The sequence below is a fragment of the Propithecus coquereli genome, unplaced genomic scaffold, assembly GCF_000956105.1.
Source record: "Propithecus coquereli isolate 6110/MARCELLA unplaced genomic scaffold, Pcoq_1.0 Scaffold206, whole genome shotgun sequence".
NCBI lineage: Eukaryota > Metazoa > Chordata > Mammalia > Primates > Indriidae > Propithecus > Propithecus coquereli.
In genome coordinates, this window is record NW_012145634.1 from 3,982,513 (window position 1) to 3,993,983 (window position 11,471).

General features: G+C 53.5%; 1 protein-coding gene across 1 annotated transcript; it reads right to left on the bottom strand.

The window, feature by feature from the left end:
- Positions 1-1,364: 1,364 nt before the first annotated feature.
- Positions 1,365-11,176, bottom strand: ASPHD2 (aspartate beta-hydroxylase domain containing 2). The gene is made up of 3 exons (XM_012644170.1): positions 10,062-11,176; positions 3,809-3,922; positions 1,365-3,275 (listed from the first exon to the last, which is right to left on the bottom strand). Exons 1-3 carry the CDS (start codon positions 10,867-10,869, stop codon positions 3,166-3,168), a joined length of 1,032 nt encoding a protein of 343 aa, XP_012499624.1. The 5' UTR covers positions 10,870-11,176; the 3' UTR covers positions 1,365-3,165.
- Positions 11,177-11,471: the final 295 nt, after the last annotated feature.

The window sequence follows — 11,471 nt, forward strand, 5'->3', positions numbered from 1 at the left end:
GCTGGGTCGGGTCCTGGACACCCAAGGACTGAGCACGGGGGATGCTGTGGTCTTGCAAGAGAGGGTTAAACACTGGCTGTCCCCTGGAGACCGAGGTTAGGTGGCCTGCCTCACGTTACACAGGGGCACAGCCCAGACCCTAACCTCCAGCTGCTGGTTTCAAAGGCCTTACCATTCTTGCCACTCGGAGCAGTGACCCTCGGCCCCAGCTACACATAGAATCGCGACAGGAAACAGGTTTTAGAAAATACCCATGCCTGAGCCCCACTCCCAGAACAACAAAACGAGATGCTTTGGGGGTGAGGTGTGGGCACCAGAGCTCCCCAGGTGACTGTATTGGCGGCCAAAGCCAAGAACCAGCGGCTTAGGATGACTCTTCCTCTCTCCTGCTATACACTGTAGGGCACTCAGTGTTACGAGTTTGGTCACTGTCACCAAATGTAGGTAACTCTGGGGGATGATGAGCGGGTGCCTGGGAGGAAGGGTTTGGCGTCAGCAGACCGGGCGCGTGACCTCGTGCGAGTCGAGTGCCTGGGCTGGCCGTGCCTGGGAGGCTCGGAGGGAGCTGGAAGCGAACGCAGGCTGCCTCGGGCTGGAAGGCAGGGTTCCCGTTGGCAGCTGGGCGGGCGGCTCCCCTTTCTCACCTTGAGCATCCCGAGCTGTAACATGCAAATTAATTTAGCAATTGCCTATTTGGCAACACATGCTTTAGCAGGGTGAGAAACACCGTGGTCCCCGGCGAGTGGTGCTCTTCCCTTCCAGGCGCTGCAGCAGCCCAGCCAGGACGGCCACTGGAACCAGGCTTGCGGGCGCAAACACCTGGGGCTCCCGGCCACAAGAGTCCCCTCTCCCTCTTATAAGAGAGGGGATAAAGCACAAACATAGCTATTGGAGGGATACTCTTCTTCCTCTGCGATGAGACAGAAGCAACTGGCAGTAGCCACTGGCTCCCCTGGCCACGTCTCTCCCTCGCACCATCCTTCCTCTCTACCTGCCTCCACCCTGCTGTGGCAGAAAGGGAGCCAGCGTTGTCATCTGCCAGGTAACGTCTCTACAGACGGGCAGACCGAGACAGCGAGAGGCCGAGGGACTTTCCGAGGCCACAGGGAGCAGACTCCTGAAGCCGAAGTCCTTGTTCTCTGCTCAGACCGACATCGACAGTTCCTTAACATTCCACAGAGCTGCTCCTCTCTCCCCGCCCATGCCCATGATTCTAGAAATACACGTTGCCTCGATCACTGCCCATGATCAGCTTGGGTCCTGCCTGTCTCTGAGACACAGCTCAAAACAAGAGCCTCAGAGTCACACGCGTGCCCCAGTCAGGCACGCCTTCTTTCCAACAGACGACGTCACCACCTCCCTCTGGTTTTCAGCAAGATCCTTTATTTATCTTCCGATCCCCAACCACGTCCCATGAATACAGGTAGCCAGGTACCTGCGTGGGCTGTTGGTTTTGTAAACGTAGAGCAGTCAGGATGTATAGAAATCATGCACCTCAGTGATTCTCTAACAAGATAATTAATTAGTAAAAAGACCTTCGGCTGTATTTGAAATTTCTGCCTTTTCCTGCATTCTCATCACTGACAAGTATCTGTGCAGACGTTTTGCTCGAACGTAGACATGTTCTCTTTGCACACTTGCTAGTTACTACCTAGTGCATTTCAGACTGTGTTTCCTTCAGACAGCTGTACCTTCTAGAAGCTGCTGGTCTCCATTCTGATATAAACATTGGACCTAAACCTGTGACCAGGTATATTGCAGACCACTCCCTGGCTTTGTAAATCTGACACTGCCCACGATACATTATTCCAAAAAAGGCAGCTCTAGTACGGCTGGCCGGCTACGCTTTCACGTGTCAGTTAGCAGAGGCTGCTTCTAGGCTGAGTGCCTGACACTGGCTTCCTGGCCTTTTCCTTTGGGAAGAGGTCTGCGTGTTCTTCACGGGAGACCGGAAAGCCAGCGCAGCGATCGTGGGTCCTTTGGGTTTGGAGGTCTTCCCTGTGTCCTCACTAACGCACACTGGCTTGGGTCACTGCCACTCCACGCATACCTTTGTGCAATGACAAAGACACACGACTCTTCCCCTATCTCTGTGTCTAGTGTTTGAACATTTATGTACAAATAAATGGGAAAAAAAAAAAAAAACCATAGGCAACAGAACTCCAAAGCAAAACAGACACACTTTGGCCAGATCTTTGATTCCAGTTTTGCCAAAGAAAGGTTTTCCCAGGACGTCACTGGATGAGGGAGGTCTTATCCCACCTCGGCTCTTACCAGCCAACCTGGTGGTCTTAATGTTCGTCGCCATGGACTCAAAACAACGAAAACTGGGAATTTTCCAGGCCTGGTTTGGCAGTAGGGCTTCTGTAGGCAGTGAGGTAAGCGGATTACACATTTCGTGGCTGCTCTGTGCGAGCTGCAGCTTGGCTCTTGGGGACACCAGCTTCGGCCCTGTAGGAAAGCCGGGTTGCAAGGACAGCCTCCAGTCCCACTGGCCGAATGCCGTTGCCATCAGGGACCTGACAGGGGTTGGGGCGAGGTAAGCGATGGTGACAGTTTCCCTGGGCCTGGACGCCGTGCACCACCCTGACCATGTCTGGCAGCTTCTCCACCTGCTACTGAAGCCGCCGGGTGCGGGGGCTGCAGACTGTCCCCCTGCCCTGGAGTGGCTGCAGGGTCCCCTGGGTGCCAACATCAGAGGCCAAGTTCTGCAGCTCTCTGGTTTGCAGTTTTTAGTTTTTTTTCTCTTACGATGACCACGAGAAGTTCTACGTTATTACATTCAGACAAATAACCATTCGGTTACTGTATTTCAGAGCACTCGAAAACACAAGTAGCAACGAGACGCAGACTTACAAGGGCACTGGGTCTCTGGTCACAGAGTCAAAGGAATGCGCTAATAGGCCAGAAAAAAATCTCAGAAGCAAATGATTGGAAGGAAAAAAAAAAAAAACCTAAGGAAATACAAGCTGAAAAGTTTCCATTTACAATAACCAAAGGAAGGAGGGATCCGACAGGATATAAAAATCCCAAATACCCAAATAAGAGCTTTCCATCGAGGCAGGTTTCTGAGCGTGGAATTGTGACACAGGCGTAGGCTGGATGGGGCCACAGTGTGTCCAGCTCACCGCGGCCCCTCTCCCGACCCCCGCACGGGAAACACTCTCATCGTCCTGGGGCGAAGATGAAATCAAGGGCCTGCCGTTCGGCCGCCGCGACGTTTGGATGCCACAAATCCACCATGAAAACCACCCGTGGGCCGTCCTCTGCTGAGCCTGGGGGGACGGAGGGGGTGACAGGAGAGGGTCAGACCACCCTAGAGCCAGGACCCAGGCAGAGCTTCAGGGCAGGGACCCATTCTGTCCCTCAGCCCGGAGCAGGAGACCTCTTCCTCTCTGGTCAGGAATGTGGCTTCGTGGGGTTCTGAGCGGGGTGGATAAAAGGAGGTGGAGGGAAGAATGACTCGGCAGGGCACAGAGGAGTTTTCGGGGCAATGAAACTACTCCGTGTGATGCTGTCATGGCGGATACGTGTCCTCATACATTTGTCAAAACCCACAGAATGTATGACGCCAAGTGTGGACCCCAGCGTACACCACAGAGTCTAATAACGATGTGCCAATACTAGCTGGTCAATTGCAAGCAATGAGGGGAAACCGTGTGTGTGTGTGTGTGTTGAGGGGTGATGTGAAGGGGCCTACTTAGTAATTTCTGCTCAATGTTTCCAAAAACCTAAAATTGCTCTAACAAATAAAGTCTATTAATTTTTTTTCTTTAAAACAAAAGAAGTGGGGAAGGCGGCCACTCACCTTCGTGGAACGCGGTGTGCAGGAAGGAGTCATCGAAGAGGAGGCAGCGTCCTTCTGCCCAACACTGGGGCTCTCCCCCCACCACCAGCTCACAGCCATTTGGAGTTTTCAGACCTCATGGAAAAAACAGAAGAAAGAGAGTGAAGGCTGGCGGACGCCGGGCGGGCCAGGAGGCAGGGGTGACCTGCTTGGGTGACAGCCTCCGGCCTCGCCCCTCCGGGGCCCATGCTATGGTCTGAATGTCTGTGTGCCCACGACATTCACACGTTGAAACCTAAACCCCGAGATGGTGGTGTTGGGGCTGGGGCCTTTGGGGGTGATCAGGTCATGAAGAGGGGGTGCTCATGAACGGGAGTAGGTGCCCTCATAAAGGAGGCCCGAGGGCGCTTGTTTACCTCCTTTTAGTGGGTGAGGACACAGCGGGAAGGCGCCGTCTCTGCACCAGAAGCGGGTCCTCACCAGACACGGAATGTGCTGGCGCCTTGATCTCGGACTCACTGCTCTTGGCAAAAACCCATTCCTTCGTTGGCTTCGTCTATTCTGGGTCATGGACTCCTTTGATTAAAGCCACAGACGGAGGCTTGTACGACACTTTCGAGACTCCAGAAGCCAAACCATGGGACCCCCGGAAGTCGAGGGAGGTCGGGTTTAGAGCCCTGCCTTGCCCAATAACTGTCTTCACCATAGTCCCACCTCTAGCGCCATTTTGGTTGCAATTAAAGACAGAAAGGCTCACACAGCATCCTCCTCTCTGGGTTCTAACCTTTAAGTCCATCTTAAGGTTGGAGGATGGCGTGTTCTCAGTCTGAGTCTCCCTGGCCTCATTCTGGGAAACTGGAGGACACCCCAAGACCTTGAAGAGGAAACAGACTGGCACCTTTGTAAGGAGACAAATGCTTGAAATGCAAGTGGCGAGGCCCAGGCTAGGGCGCCGTAACCCAGGCGGGGTCCAGTTGGACCACTGCCACGTGTGCCCCTTCACGCCCCCACTTCCAACCCAAGGGTCTGCAGAAACATGTGGCCCCTGTCACTGCCTCGATGTCCATAGATGAAGACACCACCACGGCTGTCTAATGATTTCAGAAGGGGTTGGGTCAGCCCGACAGCTCTCAGGAAGGACAACCCAGGAGGAAACAGAGCCCTGGAAGACAGCTTGGGATGGTGGTGGTCTCACTGTGACAACAATGACCCTGGGCAAGTTGGCATTCTCCCTGTGATTTAATGTCCTTTATGACAAAATGAAATGATTTCCTCTCTAGCAGCCAGAGTGTTTTAATGCATTCTTTGAACCAGAAATAATGGCTCCAGGAAGCATGTACGGAGTAATAATTCAAATAAAGAGGTCACATGGAGGAGAGGGAAGGACAGAGGACTTGGGGACAGACATCTGGCTCTGTCCCTTATGTGCTATGTGACTTTGGGCAAGGCACTCAACCTCTCTGAGCCATACCCTTCTCATTTATAACGAGGGGATATTAGCATACTTAACCTTTAGGGGTTAAGTATGCAACCTTTATCCTTGTTACCAATAACTGAAGACTTACTGTGTACAGGTTTATGCTAAATAAATACTTTATATACATCACTTCACCCATTTTCTGTTCTTTTCATTTTTTTTTTTTTGAGACAGAGTCTCTGCTGCCCAGGTAAGAGTGCAGTGGCATCATATCATAGCTCACAGCAACCTCAAACCCCTGGGCTCAAACGATCCTCCTGCCTCAGCCTCCTGAGCAGCTGGGACTACAGGTGCTCACCACCACGCCCGGCTAATTTTTCTATTGTTAATAGAGATGGGGTCTCCTTCTTGCTCAGGCTGGTCTTGAACTCCTGAGCTCAAGTGATCCTCCCACCTTGGCCTCCCAGAGTGCTAGGATTACAGGCGTGAGCCACCGGGCCGGGCCACTTTACCGATTTTCATACGTCTCTTCACCCATTTTCCAGATGGAGCAACTGAGAAGTTAAGTGATCTGCTGAAAAGTTACTATGTAGTTCTTGCTCAGCTGAGTCTGGCTGGCTTCAAAGAACAGGCTCTTATAAATCTAGGCACTATGATATAAATAGTTATACTGTTAGCAGTGGTATTAAAGTGATTGCGCATTGTCTTGTAGTTAATATGTTTCAATCTCGGTAGTAGATTTCATTAAGTAAGCGCAGACTGTGAGTCCTCACTAGAAGCACGATTTCCCTGCTATGGGTAGTAACAGCCGGGGGTTATAAAGGCGCTCAGTCTGCACGCCCTGGCCCAGGGAGAGGGCCGCACAGGCCACGTTTTCCTTTTGTGTGTGATTCAGGTGGAGCAGGCCTTTAGGAATAGGTAGTTCTCTGCAGGGACAGCCACCCCAGGGGTTTCAGAGAGAAGCTCCCCTTTCTCTCCACAGATGATTCATCGCCACGTGCCATGGTGCAATGGAAAAATGGCCTGGCTTGCTGGCTTGGCACCCCATGCTGCCTGCCCTCCCCTCCCCTCCCCCTCCTCCTGCTCCAGCCTTCCAATGGCCCATGCCTGCCTGCTGCCCACAAACCAGCTTAGCTGGCAGAGATGATCAATACCCACCCCCAAACAGAGCATTCGAGTGGCTCAAGGGGATAGAAACAGGCCCTCCACACGGCCTCGGACAGTCCCCCATGTGTCTCAGGCTCCTCCGTGGCTCAGGGCTTGCTGCTCTGTCCCCACCAACACCTGAAGGAAGCAGGAAGGAGGGTGGAGGAAGAGCTCTGCCCAACAGCGGCCCCCACTTCAGGAGCCTGGTGACCGACACTCAGGGTAAGCAAGGTAAGCACGAGTTGATCCACCAGCACGACCCAGCTAGACTGCCTAGAAATCTGACAACATATGCATAAAAGAAAAACAAGGAGTCCGATTGTGCTTATTTGGCTAGAATTTGCTGAACACAACTCATGCATTTTCATGTGGCATCTGCCTCCCCGGCAACATCTGCCTGGTGAGTTTCGGAGGTTGCTCTCTGAAAGTTTGTGGCGGTGCGTCTGGAATGTCTAGCCCCTCACGCAGTGCTGGGGAATGGGTGGGCCCGGAGCTGCCCGGTGCTTCCACAGGAAGTCGGGACTCGGTGATGCCACTTCGGGAGGTAGCTCAGAGCAGGGCTCAGCAAACGTGTCCCAGACAAATGGGCAGTGCGAGTGAAGAGCAGTGGCTGGGGTTTCAGGGGTCCGCAGGGACAGTTCCACCAGTCACAGCTCAGACAGAAGGCAGAGGAAGAGGAGAAAGAGCTGGCATTTTAAGAGCGCAGTTCTGTATGTCTGTGTGTGTGTTTATAGCCCAGGTCTTAGAAGCCTAAACAGCACCCAGTTTAGAACTGCAGGTGCCTCCACCTTCAGGCCAGGTGTGGCCCAACACACCCTTGTTTACTTCCTGGGCGGATATTAATGCAGGTATGACGGCGTGAAGAAGGAAACGGTGAGAAAACCCAGCCAGGGAGCTCGCCTGGGCTGTGGACAACCAGCCACACCGCAGTGGGACGTTTTCCAAGGCTTCCTGCCGTCCCTGGGAACATGGAGGACCCACTTTTTCTGGCAAGTCCCTAGCTGGGCCGAGAGGGGAATGACAGGCCCCAGCGAGGGGCCATGTGGGCAGGCTTCACACATGCACATGTGCGCATGGATATCACACACACGCACAGCACACATTAACCCACAGGAAGCAAACCTCGCTTGTCTTAGCCCCAACCCTTCCTCCTCAACACACCTGCCCGGAATTCTACTACACTGACCCCAGAACGCCCTTCCCTGTCATTCTGAAGCCTTTAAAAAACTTATAAAGGAAAACCTTTAAAAAGAGAAGAATCCCTCCTCGTTGCACACAGCCTGGATTCGCACACCTGGATCGACGCCTTCCGTGGTTTGCTCCCACCCGACCCGTCCGACATCAGCCCACACCGCTGGTCTCCCCAGCAAGCCTAGACACGGCTCCCCCGATCCCACAGGGGAAGACCCCTCTCCTCTGCTCCACCCGTGGCTGCGCCCAGCGATCCGCAGGGTGAGACGCATGTCCCCAGAGCACCCCATCTGCAGCCCCTGCTCCTGATCTCAGAGTGCGCCCTGGTGCCTCGCACAGAGGTTTTATTGATCACGGCCATCGCCTGGATCATCACCCACCGCTTATATTCACTGACCGCCCTCTACCTGCCAAGCTCTTTACGCGTGAGAATTCTACCCAAAGCACCCCAGAGGTAGGCATCGCTACCTCCATTTTAGGGAGGAGAAAATGGAAGCTCCCAGAACTTCAGGGCCCTGCTCAAGGGCACTCGGTAAATGGGGCGCAATCAGGACCCGAGTCCAGATCTGTTTGTTTCCAAAACCTGTTCATTTCCCACTATTTCCTGAGGGCAGAGATCACATCTCACAGATCGTTTTTCACACAGTCCGGTGATCAGTGTTTGGTCACAATAGCTACTAGCTACCATTTATCAAGTGCTGTCACTGTGCCAGGCACTGTGCCAAGTGGCCATATAACATGCTACTTATTTAGTCCTTTTGATAAGCATGGGGAGTAAGTACCCCATCTCCCCATTTTACAGATGATGAACTGAGGCACAGAGGGACTCAGTCATCTGCCCAAATCTCACTGCTGACCACAAATTCAGGCCACCCCCACCCCCCAGAGCCTCCACCCTGTCCTGCCTTTACTCCTGAAATCCCTACCATGTCAACTGCTCTAATCTAGTTATTTCTTCTTCTTTTTTAAGCAGTGAAGTCCTCTGTCCAAACCAGATCTTACTCAGATCCCCACACCGAGAGCGGGAGCGGCAGAGCTAATGTGGGTGAAGCGGGGGAGGAGGGCCCGGGGCTCCCGGCTCAGGCTCCTCCCCAGGCAGCCCCGCGGCTCCTCCGCAGCACACGGTTACGAAATCCCTGCTCCGGGGATTTCAGGCTCCGATTTCTGCTCTTCCTTCTGCAGCTGCGGCAGCGACGCAAACTTCCTACAGCTGGACGTTGCTGAGGCCATCTCAGCACACTCTAGTCCAGGATGCTAACCAGTGATGCCACCATCCTGGTAACCGGCCTTTCATTGCCACTCGCCAGGAACAGGCGTTCCGGGGGATGAATCTCCCTATTTACCCGGTTGTTTCTAAGCCTACATTGACCGACTTCTCACCCTGTACCAGGCTCTGTGATTCCCAGTAAATACTTTGCAATACACATTATCTGATCAGATGCTCAGAATAACTCTGTAGAGGGTGATCTTTGGACCTCTTCTTCCCAAATGAGGAAACTGAGGCTCAGAGAGGTGAAATGACTTGCCCAAAGGAACCCAGCCAGCTGGCACAGGCTGCACAGAATGGCAGTCTAACTCTGGACCCAGTTTGCAAAACCACTGCCATACGCACAAGACACATCTTCCCAATCATCTTAGAATCTGAATTAAATAAACTTGACACCAAGTATCATTTCATCCCTGATCATTCCGCAGACACTCAGCATCTTTCCTGGCCCCCTGGACATCACTAAGAACCTCAGCAATCCTTTTTTTTTTTGAGACAGAGTCTCACTCTTTTGCCCGGCCTAGAGTGAGTGCCGTGGCGTCAGCCTCGCTCACAGCAACCTCAAACTCCTGGGCTCAAGCGATCCTCCTGCCTCAGCCTCCCGAGTAGCTGGGACTACAGGCATGCGCCACCATGCCCGGCTAATTTTTTCTATATATTTTTAGTTGTCCAATTAATTTCTTTCTATTTTTAGTAGAGACAGGGTCTCGCTCTTGCTCAGGCTGGTTTCGAACTCCTGAGCTCAAACAATCCACCCGCCTCAGCCTCCCAGAGAGCTAGGATTACAGGCGTGAGCCACCGCGCCCGGCCTCAGCAATCTTTTTAAGTCTTCCAGAGGTGCACTGTCCAAAATGGTAGCCACTAGCCATAGGTGGCCACTGAAATTTAAATTAAAAACTTGGTCCCTCAGTGGCAGGAGCCACATGTCAAGCACTTAACAGACCCATGTGGCTGGCGGCTACCGTCTTGGACAATGACGACAGAGAACATTTCTATCACTGCGGGAAGTTCTTTTGAACAGAGCTTCTGTTAGAAATTAGGTTTATACTGATCGTAAGATTCTCTTTGACTCAATCTCTGCTGTCAAAATAGTTTACATGCAATTCATCAATTTTTGATCAAAGGGCAGTGAACAATGTAAAAAGGGACACAATTCTGGCTACTTGAGCTTCTGCGATGTTTCGATTCCCACAAGTCAGAGGGAATGTACTCAGACACGTGCGTGCCAGGAGAACCCTGTCCCCGCAACATACCTAAATGGCACCGGATGCGGATGTTGGTGGGTCCATAGTGCTCCGTTATCACAGTTCCGGGGCTCAGCACGGAGATGCACGCATTCCCAAAAACATTGTTCCCAATACAGGTCCGAAGACTTCCGAGCAAGCGGTACGTCCGTGGGCACTTCCTGCAGTTCCTGGGGACGCACACCCCCTGGTTGACCAAGTAATAGGTGAACCACTCCCCGCTGGGGGTGCTGTTCATTTTCCAGCCCTGTGGGAGGCTGCAGTTGGAGAAGGCTTTGTAGAGGGTCTCAAACTCACACAGGATGGTCTGGAAGCTCCGTTCCAGCAGTTCCACGTCGTGTTTCTGCGCGTCCCGGGAGAAGTACGGCGTGGTGGGGAGGTCAGGCAGGAAGAAGACCTCGGGCTTCTGGATGGAGGGCCGGCTGTTGAGGTACCGGCCCTGCTCGCGGATGCCCTTGTGGATGCGGCCCATGCCGGACCAGGAGTACCGCTTGGCGTACTCCTGCAGGTTGTGGTAGAGCTTCTGGTTGAGGCCCTCGTTGTGGGCGCAGCGCACGCACTCGGGGGACTGGCAGTACACATAGCCGTTCTGCAGCCCGTTGGCATCCGCGGCCTGCATGAGGGAGTTGACGGACACGTAGGGCCGGGGCTGCTCCCTGCCCACGTGATAACAGTACCACACGAACAGGACCAGCAGGCAGGCCACCGTGACGACGGCGGTGGTGTCACAGTCCCGCACGGACTGGATGCCGGTGGCGATGCAGTCCCGCAGGCCGTCCAGCGACCAGCCCCAGGCCACCAGCCACTCGAGGGACATCTTGGGGGAGTTGTTACTGGGGGGTGTGAAGCAAGGTCAGACGATCAGTCCTCGGGGGTCCGGAGGGCACCCACACCGTGCAGGTTAGCGCCGGGGGGAAGGAGCGGCTGGGGCAGGGGGAGGCATGGCTGCCACCGGTCCTCGGATCCTGCCAAGGGCGGCATTGATAAGAGACGAGGCCGGCCGGGCCCACCACTCCACTCCCAGCAAAAGTCACTGCGGTGGGAGGAAAAGGAGCTGGTTTTTGTCACATTAGCAAGTGGCGCTGGTCCCTGTGAAAGGAGTTTTGGGGAAGTCCAAACCTGGGATGAAAAACAAAACAGCATAAGTTTTATGCCTACAAAAGTCCTCAGCTGCAATGCAAAGTCTCAGATGATTTGGGAAGGTCCTTCTTGGTAGGGGACACACTTTGTAATCCTGTGTGCTCTCTCCCCATTCTACCGCTACTTCCATCTCCCAAAAGGCCAGTAGTGTTTAATCCACATCAAGTGCTGTGTGATAATTCCAGCAGTCGCATCTACTTTGTGCCATCCGTAGGAGGTGCTATTATCCCCATTTTACAGATGAGGAAACTGAGGCTCAGAGGAATCACGTAACTCACC

Excerpts from the sequence above, each read along its gene's own strand:
- ASPHD2 (XM_012644170.1), bottom strand. The coding sequence starts at position 10,869 with ATGTCCCTCGAGTGGCTGGTGGCCTGGGGCTGGTCGCTGGACGGCCTG. Across the intron at positions 3,923-10,061 it reads CCGCATCCGGTGCCATTTAG|GTCTGAAAACTCCAAATGGC; the intron begins GTATGTTGCGGG and ends TTTTTCCATGAG. Across the intron at positions 3,276-3,808 it reads GCACACCGCGTTCCACGAAG|GCTCAGCAGAGGACGGCCCA; the intron begins GTGAGTGGCCGC and ends CCGTCCCCCCAG.